The sequence below is a fragment of the Mercenaria mercenaria genome, chromosome 10 (genome assembly GCF_021730395.1).
Source record: "Mercenaria mercenaria strain notata chromosome 10, MADL_Memer_1, whole genome shotgun sequence".
In the NCBI taxonomy this organism is placed as follows: Eukaryota; Metazoa; Mollusca; class Bivalvia; order Venerida; family Veneridae; genus Mercenaria; species Mercenaria mercenaria.
The window spans coordinates 15,513,298-15,539,889 of NC_069370.1; the positions used below are offsets into that span (position 1 = coordinate 15,513,298).

Consider the following 26,592-nt stretch of genomic DNA (forward strand, 5'->3'; position numbering starts at 1 on the left):
CACAAATTATCAGGTTTGAACTGAGAAAAGGAAAGAATAATTTAGAAACGCTGAACATTGCTTCAAGTTTATGAGTCTATAAGCGAATTTGACGTACGAAACAGATGTTTCACCTCCCGAAGGCCTCTCGATTTTTGCAGTTTTGGGAAAACCATACTGTGTCTAAATTTAGCATCTCTTTTCCTGTGTTCTGATTGGTTCTCTGTCACAGTCTCCCGTGATTTTGCACACGGTATCTTGGTGAGTAGAAACCGGAAACGTAAATAATTATCACAAAGTTTTGGACAAATTCGTCGTTGCAACTTCGTCCGCTGACAAAAATGGAAGTCAGAAGCCAAAGCACAAAGAGCTTGCAAGTACGAGTCAGAAAGTTTCATGTGTCCTTATATGGCTTCGCATGGTATGATGTTCAGTCTTCTAGGCATTTCTGAAATTCTGTGAAATGTTCGACTGCCTTGCAGACGAACACAAGTGCAAGTGTTGGAAGCTTATTTTTTTAAACAGTTACACTATTACACTTTACTATAATTGCTGTATTTACTACCTGTAGATTATTGTCCAAAAAAAAGAATTATTATTGGTCTCATTGAAAATCAGGGCAAGTAAGTTTTGTCTGCAGACAAGTAGATTTTCAAGTTTCATTTTCATGGACAGTTGAAAAATATTGGGATTTCCACACCCCTGGTCTCATGAAAAACAACATTTTAAAAGAAAATTATGAATTAAAAATTTTTTGATAAAGGCCATTCTCAAATATATAACACACCTGTGCTTGGTGTGAATGCCCTGCTTGGCATTCTAGCTCGTCTTGGTTTATTGTCACTCAATTTTAAGCATCCCCACTTTTGAATCTTAAGTAAACTTGAATTTAAGTATGGCCATAAGATATTAATTTAAAGGTTGACTATTGGCCATATCCGATCAACAGCTCAGAAGCAATTATTGCCCTTGATTTATAAAAAAGTTCAGTATTTTAATACCAACTGTTAACACCCAGTAATGGATAGATGTTGCACTTTGTGCAAATGAACTTCATTTGGAATATATTCAGAAAAGGTCACACTTCCCTAAAATATAATTTAATTTGAAAGGCATCAGGCTTTTTACTTCATAAAATAAAAAGGATTTTATACAGATATGAAGGATATCTTGATTTTTAGCTCTAAATCAACTGCCAAGTTTTAATCTTGTGTCGTTTGAGTTTTCCTTCTATATATCTATGTGACCGCTTCACACAAATATTCTGGATGTGTAAAAAAAATAGTCCCTTATTTATTTTTTATAATCTTGGTATTGTGTGAGTGTGTGAGCAACTGAGGACTACTATCTTAACAAAAACAAGCAGCAACTGATTCTAGAATAATTATGAACTTTATATTCACATTCGAAATATGCGGAAACACTCTGCTCTAGGGCTAGGGTTTAGAGTTAGGGTTGAAACTGGCCCCACCCTGGGGCAAACTTAGTTTTACATAGAGTTGTAAAGGGAAAACCTTTTAAACTTTTCTTGTCTTAAACCACAATCCACAGAACTTAGATATTTGGTATGTAGCATCATCTAGCTGATCTCTACCAACATTGTTCAAATCTTGACTGGTCTATGCACAATGAAATATTGATTCTTAAGCTGTATCAATTGAAATATCACTCAATAAGCACTGCCTATCAGAATTTCACGGCTTTGATTCAAATTTATTTCAATGTTGAAATTTTGATATAATGGCAAAATTTACATGTACATGGATTTGTCACATTGAGATTTGACTCAAACTTATTGAAATGATACTGTGATATTCACACTAATATCATGTTTACAACCCAAGTTGCCAGTGAGTCAGTTGTTGGTGGAAAAGCAGTTGTCCAATATCAGTGCCAGTGTGCCGTGGTGCTAAAATCAAATATCTATAGGTATTGAGGTAACTTTTAGGTTTCCTCCTCAAATATGATTTAAATTTTAGGCTTTCTCCTGGGATATGATTTAATTTTGAAAAAGGCTTTCTTCTGGGATATGATTTAACTTTTAGGCTTTCTCCTTGGATATGATTTAACTTTAAGGTTTCTCCTGGGATATGATTTAACTTTTAAAAGGCTTTCTCCTGGGATATGATTTAACTTTTAGGCTTTCTTTGTGGATATGATTTAACTTTTAAAGGCTTTCTCCTGGGATATGATTTAACTTTAAGGCTTTCTCCTGGGATATGATTTAACTTTTAGGCTTTCTTTGTGGATATGATTTAACTTTTAAAAGGCTTTCTCCTAGGATATGATTTAAATTTTAGGCTTTCTCCTTGGATATGATTTAACTTTTAGGCTTTCTTCTTGGATATGATTTAACTTTTAGGCTTTCTCCTGGGATATGATTTAACTTTCAAAAGGCTTTCTCCTGGGATATGATTTAACTTTTAGGCTTTCTCCTTGGATATGATTTAACTTTCAGGTTTTTTCCTGGGATATGATTTAACTTTAAGGCTTTCTCCTGGGATATGATTTAACTTTTAGGCTTTATCTTGGATATGATTTAACTTTTAGGCTTTCTTTTTGGATATGATTTAACTTTAAGGCTTTCTCCTGGGATATGATTTAACTTTTAAAAGGCTTTCTCCTGGGATATGATTTAACTTTTAGGCTTTCTCCTTGGATATGATTTAACTTTTAGGCTTTCTTCTTGTATATGATTTAACTTTAAGGCTTTCTCCTGGGATATGATTTAACTTTTAGGCTTTCTCCTGGGATATGGTTTAACTTTCAGGCTTTCTCCTGGGATATGATTTGATTTTTAGGATTTCTCCTGGGATATGATTTAACTTTAAATTTTGGTTTCCTCCTCAGATACCAGAAAGGGTGTAATTGTTAGGTTTCCTTCTTGGATACGATGTAACTTCTAGGTTTCCTCATGGTAAAATAGTAGAAGTCATGAATGATTTTGAGTGATGTATCATAGAAAGAAGCATTTAGCTGTGATTGTGCTTACAGCATATTAGATAAAAAATGTTTGCCTTTATACCAGCAACAGATAGAGTAATTAAGTGATGGCTGACGTTAATATCCTGTGATTTATTAAGGAGAATTGATCACATTGTGTATTTCCCAATGGGAAGTTTTCCCATGATTTTCCAGATATTTGACAGAAACTGTGAAAGGAAATACCGTATTGTCTCTCATTATTTGTTTCTCTCTAATTATCCCTATTTGGTTTTAATGAAAACAGGACAAATTAAGACAGGAAGTGACAAATTTCCATTACCCAATTATTATGTTTTGTAATTTTTACCGACAGAAAGCACTTGCTGTCAGTATTAATAGAACTATACTCAAACTTTGTCAGGGCAAACTCGGATAATTCGCTTCGCTTGATCTTGTCATCACGTCCATGCAAAATCCCTGTTTAATGTAATTTGTTAGATGGCTTGAACAACCGATGGCTCAAACCAGCTTTGCTGGTCCTGTCAAGTTTGAGTGAACGATGTTCAACTGTAATATAATTGATATACCATCATATATTGCAAAAATGAGCGTAAACAGGTAGTCATAACCAACTGATAAAAAGTTCTGCCTACAAAATATTGTGCATCCGAGTCCATGGAAATTCTGTTTTAACAGTGTTTTAGCTTTTCCACATTTATTAGAGATGATACTTTAGCAGGTGATCAATTGATGGTTGAGATAATGGAAGATCATTTAATTCTGATACATATAATGATTTTATGAGCTTCATGCCAATACAAGTTCAGTTTATTATAAACAAGGGTCCTGGTATAGCAGTAGCCTGGCTCCCTGGCTGCATGGTTATTTTTTTATATAAATACTGCAAGCAAAATAAGAAAATCTTAAGCCTCTAAAATAGCACATTTTATCTGATGGCTGAACCATACAGTATAGCTTCACCCATTTCACTATTAAAGGTGTACTTTATAATGATCTAATTCTTGAAAATAGATCACAAATCCTCTGTTAAATATGCATCCCTTTTGTATGAAAGCACATTCCTGTTGCCTGATAAGCCATTACAAGCTGAGAGCAGGCCATAAATCGGTAAATTAGCTTTGGCTCATTAAATGGTGGCTAGCACATGAAACACTTAGATAACATGTCACAGTGACAGCAGCTGATTATCACTAAAAGAAATTAATGGGAATTTGTCTCACAAATTTGTGAGACACTGTAAGCCAACTTTCACCACTCCCTATGTTCGGAGCCAGGGGCAATAAAAAATGTCAATGTAGAAACAACCTGCTGGAGTTACTTCCCTCTTAATGAATAAACATATATGTAAATAAGAACAAACATAGGGACGGGAGCCAGTCTAGTATAGCAGCTATAAAACTAGATGAAAATGGTTGTTAATCTGTTTGCCAGGTATTATCTCCTCTTTATGATCCCCTATCTATCTAAATAGGCTAAATAGGCAGTCTTTTGTATTCTAGCTTTAATAGAAAGCAGAATGTTCATAGCTATCAGTGTGTCACACAGTATTGCTAGTGTTATTTCTAGAGCTCAAAAAGGGCAGGGTGCTGCCAAAAAGGGGCAGGGGGCTCTTTTAGATGTGAAAGTTAGCATAGCAGTAGTTGCATTTCTAGATGTCTATAGTTAATATGTATTCCATTTATCTTTATTGCACACTTAAAAAAAATGTCACAGAACAAAGTGGTAAATCTTCCCAAAAGCAGTAACATAGTTTACAAAGGGTTTTTACTTACTTTATAGTTTAGGTTAAACCACTCAAGCCTTTCTCTTAAAAAATGTCACCAAGAATGTCAACTTATTCATATAAATATGAAATAGCGGAGGGCCTTAATATAAGCTTAATCTTGAAACCAAGATCATGTTGTAAACAACATAGTAAAAGGCCTGTTTCAGGACACACTGTAAACTAATAATTATCAAAATTCATGTTGTATTGATTAGGTCTTTCATCAATATTTCATTAACAGAAAAGTGCTATTACAGTCAGGTTAAAGTCTACTAAAATGCATATCCAAAATATACTATCCGGATGCTGGTACACTTTCGGAATGTTGTCTGAAAGTAGTTTTTGTTCAGTTTACATGACCCACTAGGGTAAACCAGAGATAGTTCCTCAAATTTTGATGTTTCTCATCATAAAAGATACATCGACTGTCAGCTTTTTTGAAGGAAATATGGAAAAATTGCTTAAGACATCGGGAGTAATAAGACTCGTGAACGGGCATTCTAAACTTACTTTTACTTTCAATATTCATTAAAATTTGTGCATTTTCTAGTTTTAATTACAGTAGAATCAAACTGCATTGATATATACTTGTTATTGTACTAAACAACGGTCGATCTAATTTAAATTTTGCACAAAGAAATCTAGGGCCCTTTTCACGTGCTCGGTAACAGCTGGCCGCTTATGGACGCGTTTTTGACATTACACAGGATCCATACTCCTTATTAATTAGATTTAACACTTCATTGATTCTAATTACCTGTGTGCACTCGCCGTGACGTAATTTGCTGATCAAAAAATCGTCGAGGCATGTCAACAGGGAAATTGGCGGGATTTAGCAGAAGATCAAAGGCAAGAGGGCACATTTTAAGGGCAGCGTGGCGGCAGTAAAAAAGGGCAGGGCAGGGCGCCCCGCTGCGTTGCTCTAGAAATAACACTAATTGCTGAGCATTATGTCTGACTATCCGTGTGTCACACAGTATTGCTGAGCATTATGTCTTGCTGTTTGTATGTATAAGGTATTGCTAACCATACTCTTGCTCACAGTCTAATGCAAAGTATTGCTGAGCATTTGTCTTGCTGTCAGTGTGTCACAAAGTATTGCTGATCAAATATCTTGCTGTCAGTATGTCACAAAAAAGTATTGCTGAGCAAATGTCTTTTAACAGTGTGTCACAAAGTATTGATGAGCATTTGTCTTGCTGTCAGTGTGTCACAAAGTATTGCTGATCAAATGTCTTGCTGTCAGTGTGTCACAAAGCATTGCTGAGCATTTGTCTTGCTGTCAGTGTGTCACAAAGTATTGCTGAGCATTTGTCCTGCTGTCAGTGTGTCACAAAGTATTGCTGAGCATTTGTCTTGCTGTCTGTGTGTCACATAGTATTGTTGTGCATTTGTCTTGCTGACAGGGATTCTGTCACAAAGTACTGCTGAGCATTTGTCTTGCTGTCAGTGATTCTGTCACAAAGTATTGCTGAGCATTTGTCTTGCTGTCAGTCTGTCACAAAGTATTGCTGAGCATTTGTCTTGCTGTCAGTCTGTCACAAAGTATTGCGGAGTAAATGTCTTGCTGTCAAGTGTGTTACAAAGTATTGCTGATCAAATGTCTTGCTGTCAGTGTGTCACAAAGTATTGCTGAGCAGATGTCTTGCTAACAGTGTGTCACAAAGTATTGCTGAGCATTTGTCTTGCTGTCAGTGTGTCACAAAGTATTGCAGAGCAAATGCCTTGCTATCAGGGTGTCACAAAGTAGTGCTGAGCATTTGTCTTGCTGTCAGTCTGTCACAAAATATTACGGAGTAAATGTCTTGCTGTCAGTGTGTCACAAAGTATTGCTGATCAAATGTCTTGCTGTCAGTATGTCACAAAGTATTGCTGAACAGATGTCTTGCTGTCAGTGTGTCACAAAGTATTGCTGATCAAATGTCTTGCTGTCAGTGTGTCACAAAGTATTGCTGATCAGATGTCTTGCTAACAGTGTGCCACAAAGTATTGCTGATCAAATGTCTTGCTGTCAGTGTGTCACAAAGTATTGCTGAGCAGATGTCTTGCTAACAGTGTGTCACAAAGTATTGCTGAGCATTTGTCTTGCTGTCAGTTTGTCACAAAGTAGTGCTGAGTATTTGTTGTGCTATCAGTGTGTCACAAGTATTGCAGAACAAATGTCTTGCTCAGTGTGTCACAAAGAATTGCTGAACAAATTTCTTGCTGTCCGAGTCGGAAGAATTTTAGACATGTTGAACAGAAGACTTGTATATTTCTATGGGAAGAGCTTTGACCTGATTGGCAAGTTTTGTAGGAAGGCCTTTGACCTTTTGAACAGAGAAGCTAGTATAGCTCTATACCTTCTGGGCAGAAAAATAGTATATTTCTATGGGTATGGCTTTGACCTGTTGAATAAAAAACTTGTATTGTTCTGTAGGAAGAACTTTGACCTGTTGGACAGAAAAATGGTATAGTTCTATACCTGCCGAGAAAACTAGTATAGTTCTATACCTGCCCAGAAAACTAGTATAGAACAATGATAAAGGATTTTTGAACATAATTCTGATGGCATAGTTGATAACAAGACATGTAATTACCTACGGTATGTGTATTTTCTATTCTTATCTCATGCAGAGAGTATTTTTGGCACCAAGCTGTAGATTAAACACCTTGGCTTGCCTTAGAGTACCTGTTTTATGAAGGTATTGCCAAGTTTTTCTTGTGCATTGAATGACATTAACAGAGTAAAGCTACCAAGTGCAAGCTTTCCTCTAATGCTGAATACTTTTGCTTTAATGTTGTAAAATTTCTTCCCAGTAGACTATGATCTCTGAGATTTCTGAGATTAGTTTTGTTATTAATGTACATGTGTATATGAGAAGACATTATAATGGAAGTTTCTTAGGCATGGAAAGGATATTTAAGCCTGCATATAGACTGGTGTGTCACTAGAGTCCTTTAAAAGTTAATCTGTCAGCTATAGAGTCTTCCATAATAGCACTTTCTAAAAATGATAGCATTATCTCTTATCTCTGACTGTTGCAATGAGCCTAGAGAGAAAAGGCATTTCCATAGAAAATTTTAGTTTCAGTATCGTAATATTGCTATATAGCCAATCATGTACAAGTAGGCATGGCTTAAATGCTGCTGACCATAGATTAGTTCTATGATAGTCGTGGATAGGGAACAATGTAAATAAACCAGTATACCAACAATGTTGCCTTTCTGTTTCTTAGTACGTAAACCAATTCACATGTAATACAAGTATGTAGAAAGACAAGATTTTTATTATTAATTGACTTTGCTACTCTTGATGGTATGTAGCAATGAGAATACTCTGACTTCCTGTTTGACTAAGCAAAGGAAATTTCTCTAACATGTGTATATGCATCTCTGTATTTATTGGGGATCACAGTGGCAAAAAGATTCACTCATTCAGTGGTGCAAGGGAGGCACATTGATGCAGGGGCTACAGTAGAGTGTGGGACTAGATATCCAGACGTTGTAGGTTTAAGTCCCAGTGAGAGCAGAATTGAATAGGGTCTCAAAGTTTAGCTTGATTATTTGATGAAATGTTTTCAAGTGTGAGAGCTTTTGTTGACACATCTTTCGTTGGTGATAGCTTCCATATTAGTATCACAAAAGCTTTGCATCTAAGCAATTTTAACTAAAACTGCTTGGCCAAATGCTTTTTTGGAGAACATTTATTGATTCATTCTAGTTGAAATGAAACTTCGAATACATTTTAAACATGAATTGGATATGCAAATAATGTTACGACTTTTATTCTTATGTAGATTTCTTTATATATTTAAACATTCATTGTTTTGTCTTGTCAGTTCTAGTGTTTTGTTGTTGTTGTTTTAGGATTAGTGATAATTATATACCACCAAAATTTGGAGAAATATCTTGTTGTTTTGTGCTCCGTATTTCAGCTATAAACACTTAATAAGAACAGTTGCTATAGCAAAAGGAAATATCTACTCAAAGCATCATTAAGAAAAATTCGTAAGATATTTGGAGTAAAGTACATTTCAAAAGTCCTAAGGATACATTTTTAAAGTATATCCAGGGAGGAGTCCATTCCCTCTTAGCCGTATTTGTACTGTATATAACATAATAGTAGGTCCAGGAAAAATCTGCATTACTTGTCAGTTCATGCTGTGAATGTCTGGTTCATGCATATATATTAGAGAGATTTTTGTTTAAAATTATTTCTGATTGTTAGCAACATCAATAAATAAGAAGTCTGCTTTCAGATTTCATTGATGAACCAAAGTTCCTTATGTAAAAGCAAAATTGTTCAAATCCTTATAAAAAAACCTTACTTTTTGAATTAAGAAACTTGAGGTTCCTTCAGTGCTAAATGAAGTGCACGCTAGAAACTGACAAAATATCTACAACTCATTTTACTTGTAGCTTATGCTAATTTCTAATTGGTCAGTTTGAAATTAAACAAATTGTCGTTGGTCAATATCTATACATTCTTGACTAGTGCGGTTCAGTAAACCGTAACTCAAAGACAAAATTTTCCCAGTATACTCCGAAATGCGGGAAAGTAAAAATTCATTTTATGTTCAAAATTTGAAAACGACAAATTTGTATCCAAAAGAAATAGCCAAAGAGCCGTTCTGGTAAAAAAAACAACTTCATAGATGGAACTGTTTATATTGAGATCCTTCACTTCCACTCATCTTATAAACAGTACTGTTTCATTCTGACTAATGTACTTGATCTTCTAAACCAAAATCTGAGGATGACCCATTCACATTCATCTTTCTGTATATTTGGATTTCCGATATTACTATTTTTATGCCCCCAGCATCTACTGATATAGCGATTGTCCGGTCCGTCCGTCTGTATGAGGTTAACCAAATGGGACCGTTACGTCTAGCATCAATACCCCTTACTAGAATGACTTCATACTAATGCAGATGTAACCTGTGACCATTCCTCATCTTCAGACATCACCTGACCTCAGTTTGACCTTGACCATGACCTCATTTTAGACTTAGGTTGCTTTATATGGGCCATCTCTTGGTTAACCAAATGGGACCGTTTCGTCTAGCATCAATACCCCTTACAAGAATGAATTGATACTAATACAGATGTAAACTGTGACCATTCCTCATTTTCAAACATCACCTGACCTCAGTTTGACCTTGACCTAGTTTTGGACTTAGGTGCAAAATCTATCGGCAAGGATGCCCCTAGAGGCATCAAGCGTTTATTAACCGCAGCTCCTTGTTATTTTCTCAAATCTATTTTATTTGAACCAGTCGGATGACTCATTTTAACAAGCATTTGGCTGAACTATCAAAATAGCATAGAATGTCAAAGGGTGAGAAAAATGTGCAGTCAGTCGGGGGCTCAAACCCGGGACCTCTCGCTTACAGGGCAAGTGCTCTACCGACTGAGCTAACTGGCTGCCTGACACCTTATGTGACCAAGTCCGTAATGTGACATATGATTCCTCTCAAAACAAGAGGGTGCAGTCATGATGTGGTCATCATAAGAATTGTAAACATAAAAAATGCAGGCTAAATATAGATTTTTTAAACTTCTGCTTTCACTTTCAAAATGTATCAATAGCACATCTTCAGATCCAAAGCATATTGTTAATTGGAGATATACTTTAGTCAGATTGAGTACTGTTTATATGGTGCATCATTCGTTTTCCCAATGCCAGATTTATATAGCCCACTTTCATGATTTAAACATTCAAAGGCGCCATTTGGGGCGACAAGATCATCCTCTACCAGTATTGACACAGAGCTATCTCACTAGAGGGACAGAGTTGAATAGAGAGAGAGAAATCTTTTTAGATGCAGTACTGTCATGTGGGGCTAACTTAGCCAAACTCTTTTCGAAAAGACAGTCTGGTTGTCTGGTGTGTAGCACTGATATATATACTCGTTTTTGTTGGAAGAACCAGTACTAGCCTCTTAAGTTAGTTGGGAAACTCTCAAGATTATTTCAGAAATTTCCAATGTCTAGAAAAGGATTTGAACACCAGACCTCATGTCTGACATTCAGTTGTACCACTAGATGGCCGGGCCACCTATAGATGGTACAGTTTATATGGTGCATCATTCACAACTACAACAGTGTAAAAAATGTAAGAATAACTAGTATCATGTAGTACAATTCACTTTTTTGTGTTTTAAATATACCAGAGATACACCATTCTTTATCACTGCTTTCTTATTGTTTCAGGGCCCTGTGCAGCTGCGTTTTGAAAAGGTACAATCAGGGAGCTTGCCGCCAAAGTTTGGGGAAGTCACTTATGATGCCGGACCAGAAGATAAATTTGTAAGATATTCATAAATATATTTGAACAAATTATTATTCTGTTAGCATATACTATGAAATCAAACTTTTGTATGAGAGCAGTAACTTTACACCCATAGAATGGTTCTATTTAAGAAAATGTGATTGAAAAACCAGGATGTTGATAATATGTCAGTTTTACATTTATCAACAGTTTTTTGGTTGTTTTTTTTATATATATAAAAATGTAACATCTGTTTAAAAATATTAAAGAAAACATTCTGAATATTATGGACAAAATGCTATATTATTGATCACAATAATAAGGAAAGTTCAACTTGGTTTGAAGAGTCTGCCTGCTTAGCTCAATATGGAGAGCACAGCTCTACAGATCGCAGCATGTGAGTTTGATCCCCCGGGTAAGGCGTATGCTCTTTATGACAATTGATGAAAAACATTTTGGTTAAAATCTTTCTTCCTCCACCTCTTATTCATGTGGGGTAGTTGGCAGTTACTTGGGGAGAACAGGTTAATACTGGTACAGACTCCAGGGACTCAGGTTAGGTTTAACTGCCTGCTGTAACATAACAGAGATACTGTTGATAAATAGTGTTAAACCCAAAACAAACAAAAAATTGGTTAAAAGAAATAAAATTTGCTGTGTTTGCATTAAAGGTTTAACCTTTACCCGGCTGGTGGCAAGTGATTCTGCCTTTGCAACCAGTGCAGACCAAGATCAGCCTGCTGGTGGCAAGTGATTCTGCCTCTGCGACCAGTGCAGACCATGATCAGCCTGCATGTCCATGCAGGCTGATCATGGTCTGCACTGTTCGCTATTTGGTCAGTAAATTTTCAGTAATTCTTCAAGTAATAAATCGTACTGTCCAAACTGAATGATGGACCAGTCCATTTTAGAAATTTAGCAGGGTAAAGGTTTAAAGTCACAAAATCTGTCTGGAGGTCTGATACCTGCAGTGCTCCATTGATTTGCTTTCTTTCTACGGAAAAGACAAATTTATCAGCTTTTTAATTTCCGTTGTTTTAAGTGTGTAGACGTGACATAACCAATCATGAAACTAAACATAATTATTTCCTATGATTGGCAGTTACAACCTCACAATTTCCTTAAAAGTGTCAGTTCTGCAAATATTCTTGACACACAGTCCCACCTAAAGTGTGATGTCTTACTAATTTTCTATCCTCAAAAGTACAACAAATCAAATTCATAATAATATCAGTTTTTTGCTTGTTCAGCAAGTTTTGCAAACTTCATTGCACTATTCAATTCCTACTCATGGCTTTCACACAGTGCATTTACATCCACATCTTAATTAACAGTTTGATACACTTCTTATTACTTGATGGATTTGCTTCCGGCTAAAAATAATCATTCATTATCATTACCTGACTTCATATGAATCAAGGGTCATAACTCTTAATGACAGAACTCCATGAGTTATGCCCCCTTTTTCTTTAGAATTTCAATGAACTTTCACTCTACCTCTGTTATTACTAAATAGATTTGATTTAATATAACTGTTCCTCAGTCCTCATTATCACCTATTATATGCATCAAGAGCCACAACTCTTGTACTGATATTTCATGAATCATGCACCCTTACTAAACTCAACTGGGAGAGCACAGGTCTACGGATCCCATGGTATGAACATGATCAAGAATTAAGGTGAAGTTATGCAAAGATGAAATGTTAATAAGATAGTTGACACTGTTGATGAAGCAAGAACATTTTGATTGCTTATTGTACAAAAATATCCAACATTGTATAGGTTACTCGTAAGAGCATTGAGAGAATCCTCTTTCACCATACCTGCTTTGGCTTCATCCTGAAATTCTTGAAAACATTAATCACAACCCATGCCATAATTATGTTGGTGTATCCAACCAGGTAGTAAATACTGATTGATTGAAGCAACATTCATTGCCCTCAAACAGCAAGATTCTGAACTTGTATAACTTATTATATCAGCTGTTGTGGTTAGATGGTTCTTCCGATGTGATTGATGTATTCTCTGCAAAGTGCAAACTTAAGTGTCAGTTTCAGATGTGGGGGAGAATACTGTGTGAGTGTAGACAGTCTGTTAGCTTTGCTTAAGTTTATTTGAACATTATCACAAGGCCTCAAGTTTTAGTCAAAGGCTTAAAAATTGCAGCATATTCTGTCTCAGTGTTTGAACATTATTACAAGGCCTTTAGTTTTGGCCAAAGTCTTGTTGTTCATAATCTAGCAAATTTTATAGTGCAGCAGTTTTTTATGTCTCTGGCATCTACTGTTGCGGGAGGCATATAGTGATTGTCCTGTCCGTCCTTTCGTTCGTTCGTCTCTTCATATGTCTGTCCATACGAGGTTAACCAAATGGGACCGTTTCGTCTAGCATCAATACCCCTTACTAGAATGACTTGATACTAACGCAGATGTAACCTGTGACCATTCCTCATCTTCAGACATCACCTGACCTCAGTTTGACCTTGACCTTGACCTCGTTTTTGACTTAGTTTGCTTTGTATCAACAAGGATACCACCTGGGACATCAAGCGTTTATTGAAAGCAGCTCCTTGTTTAAGAAATTAAATTTTTTTTTTGGTGTTTATGCAAAATGAAAGACAGAATAAAATCGGCAAAGATTCTTATTTAATTTGCCAATCATATTCTGTCGCTCATTTCGCATGAACTCCAAAAAAATGAATTATTTGTATTATATTTCCTTCCTTTAAGCAAGGACATATTATAAATCGCATACATTTTGTTGTATGCAACATTAAAATCAGCTTCCTGGCCATTCAGTAGTATCAGCTTGATCAGTTATACAAGTTGGGTACAAAATAAATTTTTACTACCTATATACTGGTACACAGTTTTCAATTCACACCTATCTTACAACCTATGCAAACCTGGACATCAGATTATGCTAGGATGAAAATTCTTAAAACACAAGTTGAAAATGAATGATTTATACATTATGCACACTGTAGATAACCTTAGTTCTAATAGGCAGTTAAATAGTTATGATTTATGAGCTTTTACTTAGAGTTGATAGACAGGTAAAAGAATTCTATGTTTCACTTTGAAGTTTTGTTTTATTTGTTGAAGAGTTCAGGTAGGTAAGTGTTCTGGAATCTGTTGGGTTTAATTGTTCTATTTATTGCAATTTCCAGAAAATGTAGTATATTCTCGGCCTGTTAGCAAAATGTTTTAAGTTTTTCATTCTGTAAAGTGTGTTGCAACGTTTTGCCTCAAAGCCAATCATATTTAAGTCTGTAAAGCTCTGACTGTCCAAGATCTTTGTATGTATATACATCTGGTATTGTAGGGTCTTATAAACAGTAACTACTGTATCTGTTCAAAAACTAGGGCTGGGACGATTTCAAAATTTTGAAACCAGTTAATCATTTGTTTGAAATCGAATTGAACCGGTTAATCGGCGGGCATATTGAAAATCCTGTTTTCTTTCCTGACGACCATATCAAGGTACTTTCAGTAGCTGACTTCATTTGAAACTTACTGACTTTATTGTTTGCAAGCAGTGTGACAATTAATAAGTCATATTTTGGTGTTTTTTATTCTAAATATAACACGACATGCAAATCCGAGACTATTGATTATGTTCAGTTGATGTGTTTTAGCGGAAATTATACTGCGGGTCTATGTGCTGGTCAAAGAAACATATGAAGATAAAGTACGACTCATGATGTTTATTGTTTGAGAGCGATTACTGGTTTTGCAAAATTGAAACCGGTTTCACCCGGTAATTGAATCGGATCTGATTAACCAAATAATTGTCCCAGTCCTATCAAAAACTGGTTCCCTTGTGTTTTTGCATTGTCCTGCCTCGGAAGTTTGTTAGGTTTGACAGTAACACAGGGATAGAGCCTATATAGGACCGCAGCAGTTCAAGTTCAAGTCACGTAATGTGACAAGTTTTTGTGCAGCACTTTCCCTACTGCATATTAACTTCCAACAGGAAATATTCCGTCTCTGCTGGGAAAATATTCTCAGAAAACAAAGTCAATAAGATACAGGTTTGCTACGTGAGTTATGTGCATGTTTTGTAATGAGAGCTGAAGTATTATTACCTTGGCATTAAAACATGACAAACACTTCACAGCAGTAACAGTACATAGCAACCTCAGTTCATTTTATTTATAATGTTATACATATGAGCCGTGCCATGAGAAAATCAACATAGTGGCTTTGCGACCAGCATGGATCCAGACCAGCCTGCGCATCCGCGCAGTCTGGTCAGGATCCATGCTGTTCGCTTTCAAAGCCTATTGCAGTTAGAGAAACAGTTAGCAAACAGCATGGATCCTGACCAGACTGCGCGGATGCTCAGGCTGGTCTGGATCCATGCTGGTCGCAAAGCCACTATGTTGATTTTCTCATGGCGCAGCTCATATTATAACACAGGAAATGTTTTTGTTCAGTCTAACTTCATCATTCTGTGATTATGCTCTTTGAAAAAGGTTTTTCAAATATATTATGATTATGTGTCTGTGTGCTGGCAGCCTTTGATGATTCTTTATAGGCTTGTGTATTATATGATCCTTCCTTTTATATGTGATTTAAGCCTGGGTCTTTGTTTCCATGCAACAAGCTCTGTTAGCTCTTTAGTTCTATTACCTTATGCTTAGCCCAGTTTTTGGGACAAAGAACAGCAATTATTGTATTCTGAGCACTGAAAGTTCTGGCACTGTTCTGAGAATGGTTAGTAAATTGCATTCCATTTTGAATAACTGTCAGTTAACTGTATACCACTTTGATTAATAGTCAAATACATTCCATTTTGATTAACAGTCAGTTAACTGCATACCATTTTGATAATCAGTTAACTTAATACTATTCTGAATTATGTTCAGTAACTGTAAGCCATTCTGAATAATGGCCACTTAACTGTATACTGTTTTAATTATTTTTTAGGTAACTCCATGACTGTCCCTTTGCATTAGGATCAGTAAATTGCAATGGTCAAGTCAAGTACATGTCATATTAATTAAAAGTTAGTAAATTGCTTGCCATTCTAAATTATTGTCAGTTAACTGCATGCCATTTTGATAAATGGTAAGTTAACTGCTTTCCATTCTGAAAAGTGGTCAGTTAACTGCATGCCATTTTGATTAATGGCAAGTTAACTGCTTGCCATTATGAATAGTGGTCAGTTAATTGCATGCCATTATGATTAATGGTAAGTTTACTGCTTGCCATTCTGAATAATGCTCAGTTAACTGCATGCCATTTTGATTAATGGCAAGTGAACTACTTGCCATTCTGAATAATGATCAGTTAACTGCATGCCATTTTGATTAATGGCAAGTTAACTGCTTGCCATTCTGAATAATGGTTAGTTAACTGCATGCCATTCTGACTTATAGTCAGTTAACTTCATGCTTTTTGGTTAATGGTAGGTTAAAAATATGCTGTTCTGAATAAATTGTCAGTTAACTACATTTGGTCTGTAGCAGTGGTCATTGATACATAAAGCAGCAATCTTCCATCAGCAGTGGTCACCGGGGCTTTATTTTGATCAGACTCAGAAATAGCATTCTACTCTGAAGTATAGGCAATTAACTTTGTTAGTCTTTTATTAAACAAAACTGTACCTGGTTATGAGCAATGGTATAAAAAATTGCTATTGGGGCAAGCATGGTATTTTTTTACCAGATCCTTAAGATGATGGAAGCATAAATATTGAAACTTTCACTATTTTCTGGAAAATCAAATTATTTCATACTTAGAGTGTACTCTGTTATTGAACATAAATAATTAAGAAAAATAAAATACTTGGAGTTGCTTTTGAATGAATTTCTTGTTACATAATATATATTTCGAAGTCTGGAAGTTTTACACGTATGTTACAGGCCATCATTGTGAAGAATATTCTTTAAGGTTTGATTTTTTTAAGTTTCATTTTTTTTATCATGTCTGGTTTGTTATTTGAAAATCTGAGAAAAGTACAATCAAGGTTTATGGCATCTGAAGCCACTTTTTCATGTGTGTGACATCATACAAGAGGAATATTTGGAGAAATGAGAACCTGAATGTGAAAATTTCACCAGAATGATTGAACTACAGGTTCATGTTAGAGCTGAGAGGAAGGATGGGTATAAGGGAGACAAAAACTTAAATGGTAATTTCAGCAGTATACATACTATTAATTCTACTAATTATTTATGTAATACTGTCGTTATATTTATAGTGATCTATGTGATTTCAGATTCTCACTGCTCGTGTGGACTCTCGTGACCTTTCGTTTGCCCTGTTCGCTTCCCAGCAGACTCACGAGGGTGTTAAACTCACGAACCTGGTCATCACGGTGCTCAGACTTAGAGGACAGGTAAATTACTTCGTTACAGCAGAGATTTAGAATCTATACCAACAATTTTGTGTTGCCAAGAGGAGTGCAGGGTTACCCAGAAAAGAACTTTCTTTTTGATTTTGCTGTTTCTACAAATTTTATTATGCAAATATAATGAATATTAGATGCTACACTTCAGTTCAGAATAACCTTTGCATGAATTTTCCTGTTCAAGAAAACTTAAAAAAGTTTCATAAAAACTGGTTTATGATTAAGTATTGTGGTTCTTGATTTACCATGGCAGTATGTACAGAGATATGGAATGGTTGTTTCTTTAAAAGGATATTTGGGTATTTTTTCAAGAATATTTCCACGATTTATACTTTATTACCCCATTAATTAAGGGAAACAGAAAGCGGTTCAGGGCCCGCCCTAGCGAATAATTTTGTAGTCAAATAAATAAAAAGCTGTTAAAACAATACAACAAATGTTTAAGATTGCAAAATGGACTATGACATTTGTAGCCAAAGTGGCATTTTATTAGCCATTGGCAACAATGGCTAATGGCAGAGCAGCCCCTGGTGGTTATTTTGTCCAGTTTACTGCATTAAAGGACACAGAAAGTGGTTATTTTGTCTGTCTTACTGCATCTACTAAAGGACACAGAAGCATTTTGTTTTGACCAAATAAATCTTGCTGTGGTATACTTGACCATATTTGCAGTCGTGAAAACATATGACTAATAGTTCAACCAAGATCATCAAACTCAAATTATCTGACCTTGTCTGTTGTAAATTCGAGTTAAATAAAAAAAGTGGAATGTGGCATTTTATAGCAATTTGCAAATGTTGTCTTGACCTGACATACGTAGGACAGGATAACAAAAGCATGAAAATTGTGCACAGACATCTTAAAGTAGGAGAAAATCTTTTTATTTTAACTAAGCATGTCAGTAAAATGTGAGAAATGTCATCCTACAATTATTTGAGCTGCACCAGGAGAAAACCAACATAGCGCATTTGCTACAAGCATGTATCCAGACCAGCCTGCGCATCCACATAGTCTGGTCAGGATTCATGCTGTTTGCATGACGGTTTCTCTAATTGTTATAGGCTTTGAAAGCGAAAAGTATGGATCTTGACTGCGCAGGCTGGTCTTGATCCATGCTAGACACAAATGCACTATGTTGGTTTTCATATGGTGCGGCTCAAATTTTTTTTAAAGGTTTTGATGTGTATCTCTTTAACTGCATAACTGTACCGATAGATGGTGCAGTTCACAGTGACCAGTCATGTATATGTAATTCATTACAGGAGAAGCTAACTGTTTGATCAAGATGTCTTGGTGTTTTTTGTGTAAATAACAGGTCCATGATCTGTTCAACACTCTCATTATGAAATTCACTAATTGACAATTAGCACTTGAACAAGTGCCACTCACAACACTACACACAAATACTGACCATAATATACATCACAAACTCTGTAGCTGTTTCTTTTTCACAAACAACAGAAGACAAGTGCACTTGATTCCAGTCTTCACAAGTTTTGGAATATTAAAATATTTGGTATGTTATTTTATAACTGAATGAGTATACCAAGATTTGATGTAAAAAATAACAACGATTGAAAAAATAGTAAAGGGATAGAAAATCTGTTAAAGTATTGTAGAAAAGACATTTTCATTTTTTCTGACATGCTTATTTATAAATAGACGTATAGTTTCTTTAATGATGTTGATGCGAAATATTGATGCTTGACTAACCTGATCTACGTGGCTGCCTTCAATTGCTAACATGGGTTTAACACTTTTCACGCAGTTACCAATCCAGCACTGTGGAGTTGAGTATGATGTCAGCGTTTTTTGCATACCCAAGTTTCGCTAGTTGAACATTGTTCAGTGAACACTGCCGCTGAGCGCGGTTAGTTTGGTAAAATCATGGAGCACAAAAAATTCAAGAACAAGTGAGAGAGTTGGCTTTTTGCTTCTGTTTGATATGCAGCTATATAGGCATGCATCATCAACAGTGTCCGATTTCTTGAGATAATAATTATGATGCTTCAGGACTCTTTCATCAAAATATTATCTTACAAATGTGACTTAAGCCACCAAATCTGTGGGAGCTGCCATACTGATGATGATTGCTCTATAAGGTATGCACATGTATATCAGCTGTTCTGGTACATACACTATTTATATGGGTCGAGCAATTGAAGGCGGCCCATAGTACTGGTTAGGATGACACCATAAATTTGCTATTTTAAAAATGCCACATTCCACTTAGTTTTTTTTTATGTTACTAATTTTCGCCACAGACCTTACCATGTAATAGAATTTGATAATTTGCGACTTTTCAATTAGTCATAAATGTTTACCACAGCAAGATTTAATTCAACCCAACGGCCTCTTCCTGTGTCATTTAGTTAATTCAGTCAAAATGTATAAATAAATCATGAATCTGTTTCTTGAAAAAAAAAAAACATGAGTATCATTATAAAGAGAAGTAGCACAAAATGCAACAGATTGCTTAGTTCTAAGTGAAAAAAGAGAAAAATATTTTTGTTTAATGCTGGTTTTTAAAACTTGGAGTATGACATCATTTCAGTGAAATATAACAGATATACATAGTATTGTCATCTTCCAATTTTGATAGTAATGTTGTTTGCATGAGTGAAAGTCTGGTGATATAAAGGCAAATGATTGTGATTTTGTGATGATGGATCAAGTCATGGACATACTTAACCTCATCAGAGTCGGTTATGTCATAACCAGACACTAAGTCTACACAAAGTCTACTGTGTTTTGAACAGACTTAACCACACCAAGTCTGCTATCTCACAAACAAAATTAACCACACAGAGTCTTATATCTCATGGACAGACTTAAATACGTTGATTCTGCTAACTTATGAATAGACTTAACCATGCACACCAAGTCTGCTATCTCATATACAGACTTAACCTAACTGAGTCTGCTATTACATGTATTCTGCTTGTTTGCATTCTGTGTTTCGAAAGGATCTTCTAATAGATTTATTCAAAACAGTGGAAACATGACATTTGCAAGATATTTAACATCTGACAATGCATTAATTATGACATAATTTGAATTTTACCAAACAACCTATTTTTTTCACCAAGTCATTGTCAGCGCTTCTTTAACTTCATTCATTTTTCTAATGTTGTATATAATGTACTATTCATAATTAAAAGTATTGTTTGATATGATTTCAGTTACGTATTCGTTGTTACCGGCAAGGTAATGACATGATGGCGGAGATCAGCTTCTTAGGACGACCTGACATCAAAGTACAAGGCAAACCTGTCAATCCATATATGGTAATAAACTTGTTGTACTTATTGTCATACCGGAAATTGTTTTCCATTATATCCTAATTTTGTTTATGTATTGTAACCAGTTACAGCAGGTTTCGTATAGACATTTATACTGGGCAAGCAAGTTCTCCTGTTGCAGCTCCAGTAAAGCTCTAGTGATTCTGCTCCAGTGAACAAAGACTAATCAAATAAGGTCTGAATAATGACTCTTTTGTCTTGGCTTATACTTGTCAATAATATGCCTGCATGACTTACATTTGATACAGTATTTCATAACGGTGCATTCTGATACAGTATTTCATGATGGTGCATTCTGATAATGTATTTCATAATTTGATGCATTCTGATAAAGTATTTCATAGTGGTGCATTCTGATACAGTTTTTCATAATGGTGCATTCTGATACAGTATTTCATAATGGTGCATTCTGATACAGTTTTTCATAGTGGTGCATTCATAATGGTGCATTCTGATACAGTATTTCATAATGATGCATTCTGATACAGTATTTCATAATGGTGCATTCTGATACAGTATTTCATAATGATGCATTGTGATAAAGTATTTCATAGTGGTGCATTCTGATAAAGTATTTCATATTCATAATGGTGCATTCAGATAATCTATTTCATAATGGTGAATTCTGGTATAGTATTTCATAATGATGCATTCTGATAAAGTATTTCATAATGGTGCATTATGATACAGTATTTCATAATGGTGCATTCTGATACAGTAACAGTAATTCATAATGATGCATTCTGATAAAGTATTTCATAGTGGTCCATATTATAAGGTGAAAAAAAACAGGGTACATTATGTTCGCCAGCATTAAATCGCCCCTATTGGAGATGTACGCACATATTGAGATTGTACAATATACTGAGTAAAGATTAGGGTCTGGTTTAACTTAGGTTTAATAGTGTACATTCAGAGCCTGTCCACACTGAATGTGGGGGAGAATAAATGCCAACCACATTATGTTTAGCTATGACAGTTTGTAAAAACACAAGAAACCCTGCTGTCATTACATTGAATAGAGTTGAACCTGTCTTAGTAGTCCCCTGTGTAATACAGCCACCTGCCTTAGCAGTCACCTGTGTTATACAGCCACCTGCCTTAGCAGTCACCTGTGTTATACAGCCACATGCCTTAAGCAGTCAGTCAGCCAACTTCCCAAAGTGACTCTTTTCTCTGATTTCAACTTGTCTTAAGCAGCCACCTGCCTTTAACAACCAGATTGTGTTGCTCCATTGATTGGCTGCTTAATACAGGTTTGATGGTAAATAAATCTTTGTATTCTCATTCAACCATTTTTTTTCAGAAATAAAGGCATTGTAAAATCTTGGCTCTGTGAACAATATTTTAGTATATGGTAAAACATATGACAGAATTATAGTTCTTCTAAGAATGTGTAATGTTATAAAACGTTGCATGAATATTTTTTGGGTCACTCGATGAAAGGTCAAGGTCACAGGCCTGAAAATGGAAAACCATTTCTGATCAATAACTTGAGAACCATTTGACCCAGAGCCTTCAAACTTCATAGGGTTATAGGACTTACAGAGTAGTATGACCCCTTTTGCATTTCAGTCAGTAAGCCAACCATCACAGTGTCTCTTTGACTTTTGCTCATGTCCCCTATTGACTTCTTGCCTGTTACTACTATGCTTTAGGGGAGACATGTGCTTTTCTACAAAAGCAGCTTCCAGTTAGGGTAAAATGTTGTAGAATTATGTTGCATATTTAAGTTTAATTGTTGTATTTATTCTATACCAAGGTGAAAATGATGTATATATTCTATATTTAGGATCCCAGTGACATGGTAGATGTAGGGGTTGTTCAGGAAGTGGTTAGAAACACCATTTGTCTTACCAGCACAACATTAAACCTGTCTGAATGGATAAGTCAACCGGCCGAGCGGGACACTATTCCAGTGCAGCGTCAGCGCTCGACCGAGATGGGCAGGTCGTCAGAGAACTTGCAGCACCCTGGCTCCGCTCCACAATCCCCGAGACATGTGGCACAGGTGGCACCTGAGGTGTTTGAGCCGAAGGAAGTGCCCCAGACACAGACAAGTGCTGTAAGAATTTATTTTTACTGAAATATCATTGCTGCATTATAGAAACAGAAGAGAAGTTTCTATTTAAACAGTGAAGATTTTGAAAATTATTCAAGTTATTTTTAAGTAGATATTGTCTAGATTTTAAGTAGTTTGGTTATGGAATACCATCTGTGGGGGAATTGAATTCTACCTACATTTTTATACACCCATTAGAAAAAAACAGGACGTATTATGGGAATGCCCCTGGCGGGCGGATGGGGGAGGCAGCATCCAGAGACATTGTCCGGAGCATATCTTCTTCATGCACGGAGGGATTATGATGAAACTTGACACAGTTGTTCACCATCATGAGACGGAATGTCATGCGCAAGAACCAGGTCCCTAGATCTAAGGTCAAGGTCACACTTAGAGGTTAAAGGTCAAATTCAAGAATAACTTTGTCCGGAGCATTTCTTCTTCATGCATGGAGGGATTATGATGAAACTTGACACAATTGTTCACCATCATGAGACGGAGTGCCATGCGCAAGAACCAGGTCCACTTAGAGGTCAAAGGTCAAATTCAAGAATGACTTTGTCCGGAGCATATCTTCTTCATGCATGGAGGGATTTTGATGTAACTTGGCACAATTGTTCAGCATCATGAGACGGAGTGTCTTGTGCGAGAACTAGGTCCCTAGGTCTAAACTCAAGGTCACACTTAGAGGTCAAATGAAACAAGAATGAAAACTTTGTCTGGAGAATTTCTTCTTCATGCATAGAGGGATTTTGATATAACTTGGCACAAATGTTCACCACCATGAGATGGAGTGTCTTGCGCAAGAACCAGGTCTCTAGGTCTAAGGTCAAGGTCACACTTAGAGGCCAAAGGTCAGATACAAGAATGACTTGTCCGGAGCATTTTTTCTTCATGCATGGAGGGATTTTGATGTAACTTGGCACAATTGTACACCATCATGAGACGGAGTGTCATGCGCAGATCCCTTCTTTAGAATTATTTCCCTTTTTTGTTACTATATAAAGCTTATATTGTAACTTTTTCATTACTAGTCGTAGGGAAAAATTCAGACCACTTTTCTGTAGTACAACATGCATGTTTCATCCAATTTTGAGGTGTATTTTGACCTATCTCTGCCTGGAAAGGATTTTTATATGGACAATTTTTTTTTTCTTTTTTTCTTTTTAGATTAACCTAGATTTCATATCATGTTGTTGTCACCTTGTGGGTTTTATCTTCCATTATTTTCAGTCTGAATTTTAGATACTTAAAGACCTTGACCTTAAATGCTGTTATGTTTTTACAGGTTATAATGATTATCAGAATAATTCTCTTCTCTTCCCATTGTCATGCAGGGCCCATGATAGAGCCAGAGGTAACTGGTTCTACCCAGAAGTCTGCCCAAAACTAAAATAAACCCCAGAAGGGGACCTTGAGTCTTCCTCCACCATTAAAGTCTGTAAAGCTGTGATATGAGTTTTAATTATTTCATTATGAATGAAAGCCAGTTTGTAAAAACAAATGCAAACGTGTGCCATATTTATATTTAGATACAGATAATATGTTACCAGTTTTCAGCACAGCAGGCAGCTTGTTTATTTGGGTTCTCATTAATTTTTCATTGAAGTGTTCTGTTGTTTGTTTGGAAATTTATTTGCAGCTCTCTTACAATAAACATGATATTACAAAGATGGCAGTAGATGCCAAATTGATAGAGCTTATGTCTCACAAACATGATTTATGTGCAGTAAAATTTGAAGTGTAATGTTTGTTGTTTACAGTTCCATGTGCCAACACTACAGACACCAACAAAGATCCCCCAGCAGAGGCCTACCCAGGCCAAAGGTCCTGGTGATAAACGTGTTCTAGTCAAGGTCATCAAGGCTAGCGGACTTAAACAAAATGCAGGTAGAAAATTTGTGTATTCACTTTCCTCAAGAAAGACTTGGCATTAATATTTGTGGGAGATGAATTTTTTTGGATTTCTTGATTGAATTAATCAACAAGATTTAATCATGATGAAGTAGTATAATTCCTGTGAATTTTTATGCCGCCCTTCAAAGAAGGAGGGGTATATTGTTTTGCAGATGTCGGTCGGTGGGTCAGTTGGTATGTAGACCAATCCGTTTCTGGATGATAACTCAAGAACACTTGGGCCTAGGATCATGAAAGTTAATAGGGAGGTTGGTCATCACCAGCGGATGACCCCTATTGATTTTGGGATCAGTATGTCAAAGGTCAAGGTCACAATGACCCGGAACAGTTAAATGATTTTCGGATGATAACTCAAGAATGCTTTGTCCTAGGATCGTGGAAGTTGTTAGGGAGGTAGGTCATCACCAGCAGATGACCCCTGTTGATTTTGAAATCAGTAGGCCAAAGATCAAGGTCACAGTGACTAGTAACAGTAAAACGGCTTCTGGACGATACCTCAAGATTGCTTGGGCCTAGGATCAGGAAAATTGATAGGGAGGTTGGTCATGACCAGCAGATGACCCCTATTGAAATTGAGGTCATTAAGTCAAGTTCAAGGTCACATTGACCAGGAACAATTAAAGTGTTTGCGGACGATAACTCACGGCCAAGGATCATGAAAGTTAAGAAAGGGGTTAATCATGACCAGCAGATGACCCCTATTGATTTTGAGGTCAGTAGGTCAGAGGTCAAGGTTACAGTGATCCGGAACAGTTAAATCATTTCCGGACGACTGCTTGAGAACCCTTGGGCCTAGGATCATGAAACTTGGTAGGGAGATTGGTCATAACCAGTAGATGACCCCTGTAGACTTTGAGGTGAGTAGGCCAAAAATCAAGGTCACATTGACCCAGAACATTTAACCCTTTCCTGATAACCTGAGAAAGCTTGGGCCTAGGATCACAAAATTTTATAGGGATGTTGATCATGACCAGCAGATGACCCCTGAATTTGAGGTCAATAGGTCAAAGGTCAAGGTCACATTGAACCAGAACAGTAGAAGTTTTGTTTACAGTGAGCAAATAATTTCTGTTTGTTGTGCAATTTCTGAATGCATTAAGAGGAGCATTTCGATTTCTACAAGCTCTTGTATGTTCAAAAGTTAAAACCTATGAATTACGTCCACAAGAAATAGCCGTTTTAGCTAAAACCATAAAATGTTTTGCCCACAAATTAAAGGATTTCACATTACAACCAGTGTTTGAACATGTTTTATGAATAACATTAAAAATCTCTGTTTGTGATCTTGTAGATATGAACAATAATCTGTCTTGATAATACTATTTTGTTATTGAGTAGTGAATGTAAATGTAAGAATGTTTTCTTAATAAAAGTGTGTCAGTTTTGGCTAGATGGTTTTATTAAGAGATTTTTCAGAGTTTATACAAAAAACTGGTATGTCAGTTCAGTAATGGTAGTAGTGCATACAGAGAGTATACATCAGTAAGATGTTCATGAAAATATTTGACGCCATTTCATTGCCATTGCTCGATTTTGACCAAACTGTACATTCTTGCAGTTTTATGATAATTTCAATATAAAATGTTCCCGTTCTTGTTTCATACTTGTGCTTGAGTAATAGAGCTTTTGCGCTTTCGTATTTTTTTATGCCTCCGGCATGAACTGATGCGGGAGGCATATAGTGATCGTCCTGTCCGTTCGTCTGTTCGTCCGTTTGTCTGTCCATCAGTACGAGGTTAACCAAATGGGACCGTTTCATCTAGCATCAATACCTCTTACTAGAATGACTTGATACTAATGCAGATGTAACCTGTGACCATTCCTCATCTTCAGACATCACCTGACCTCAGTTTGACCTTTGATCTTGACCTCATTTTGGACTTAGGTTGCTTTATATAGGCCACCTCTTGATTAACCAAATGGGACCGTTTCATCTAGCATCAATATCCCGTACTAGAATGACTTTATTCTAATGCAGATGTAACCTGTGACCATTCCTCATCTTC

At 36.1% G+C, this 26,592-nt stretch overlaps 1 protein-coding gene across 6 annotated transcripts in view; it reads left to right on the plus strand.

Annotated features, from left to right (window-relative positions):
- Positions 1 to 26,592, plus strand: part of LOC123560028 (phospholipid transfer protein C2CD2L-like) — an 80,541-nt gene that overhangs the window by 8,861 nt on the left and 45,088 nt on the right. For all 6 annotated transcript variants that reach the window (XM_045352262.2, XM_045352265.2, XM_045352263.2 and 3 more), the window contains exons 2-6: positions 10,889 to 10,984; positions 17,174 to 17,293; positions 20,488 to 20,592; positions 22,400 to 22,672; positions 24,433 to 24,559. In XM_045352262.2, the coding sequence (XP_045208197.1) occupies positions 10,889 to 10,984; positions 17,174 to 17,293; positions 20,488 to 20,592; positions 22,400 to 22,672; positions 24,433 to 24,559 (721 nt within the window). The remainder of the gene's footprint in view (positions 1 to 10,888; positions 10,985 to 17,173; positions 17,294 to 20,487; positions 20,593 to 22,399; positions 22,673 to 24,432; positions 24,560 to 26,592) is intronic.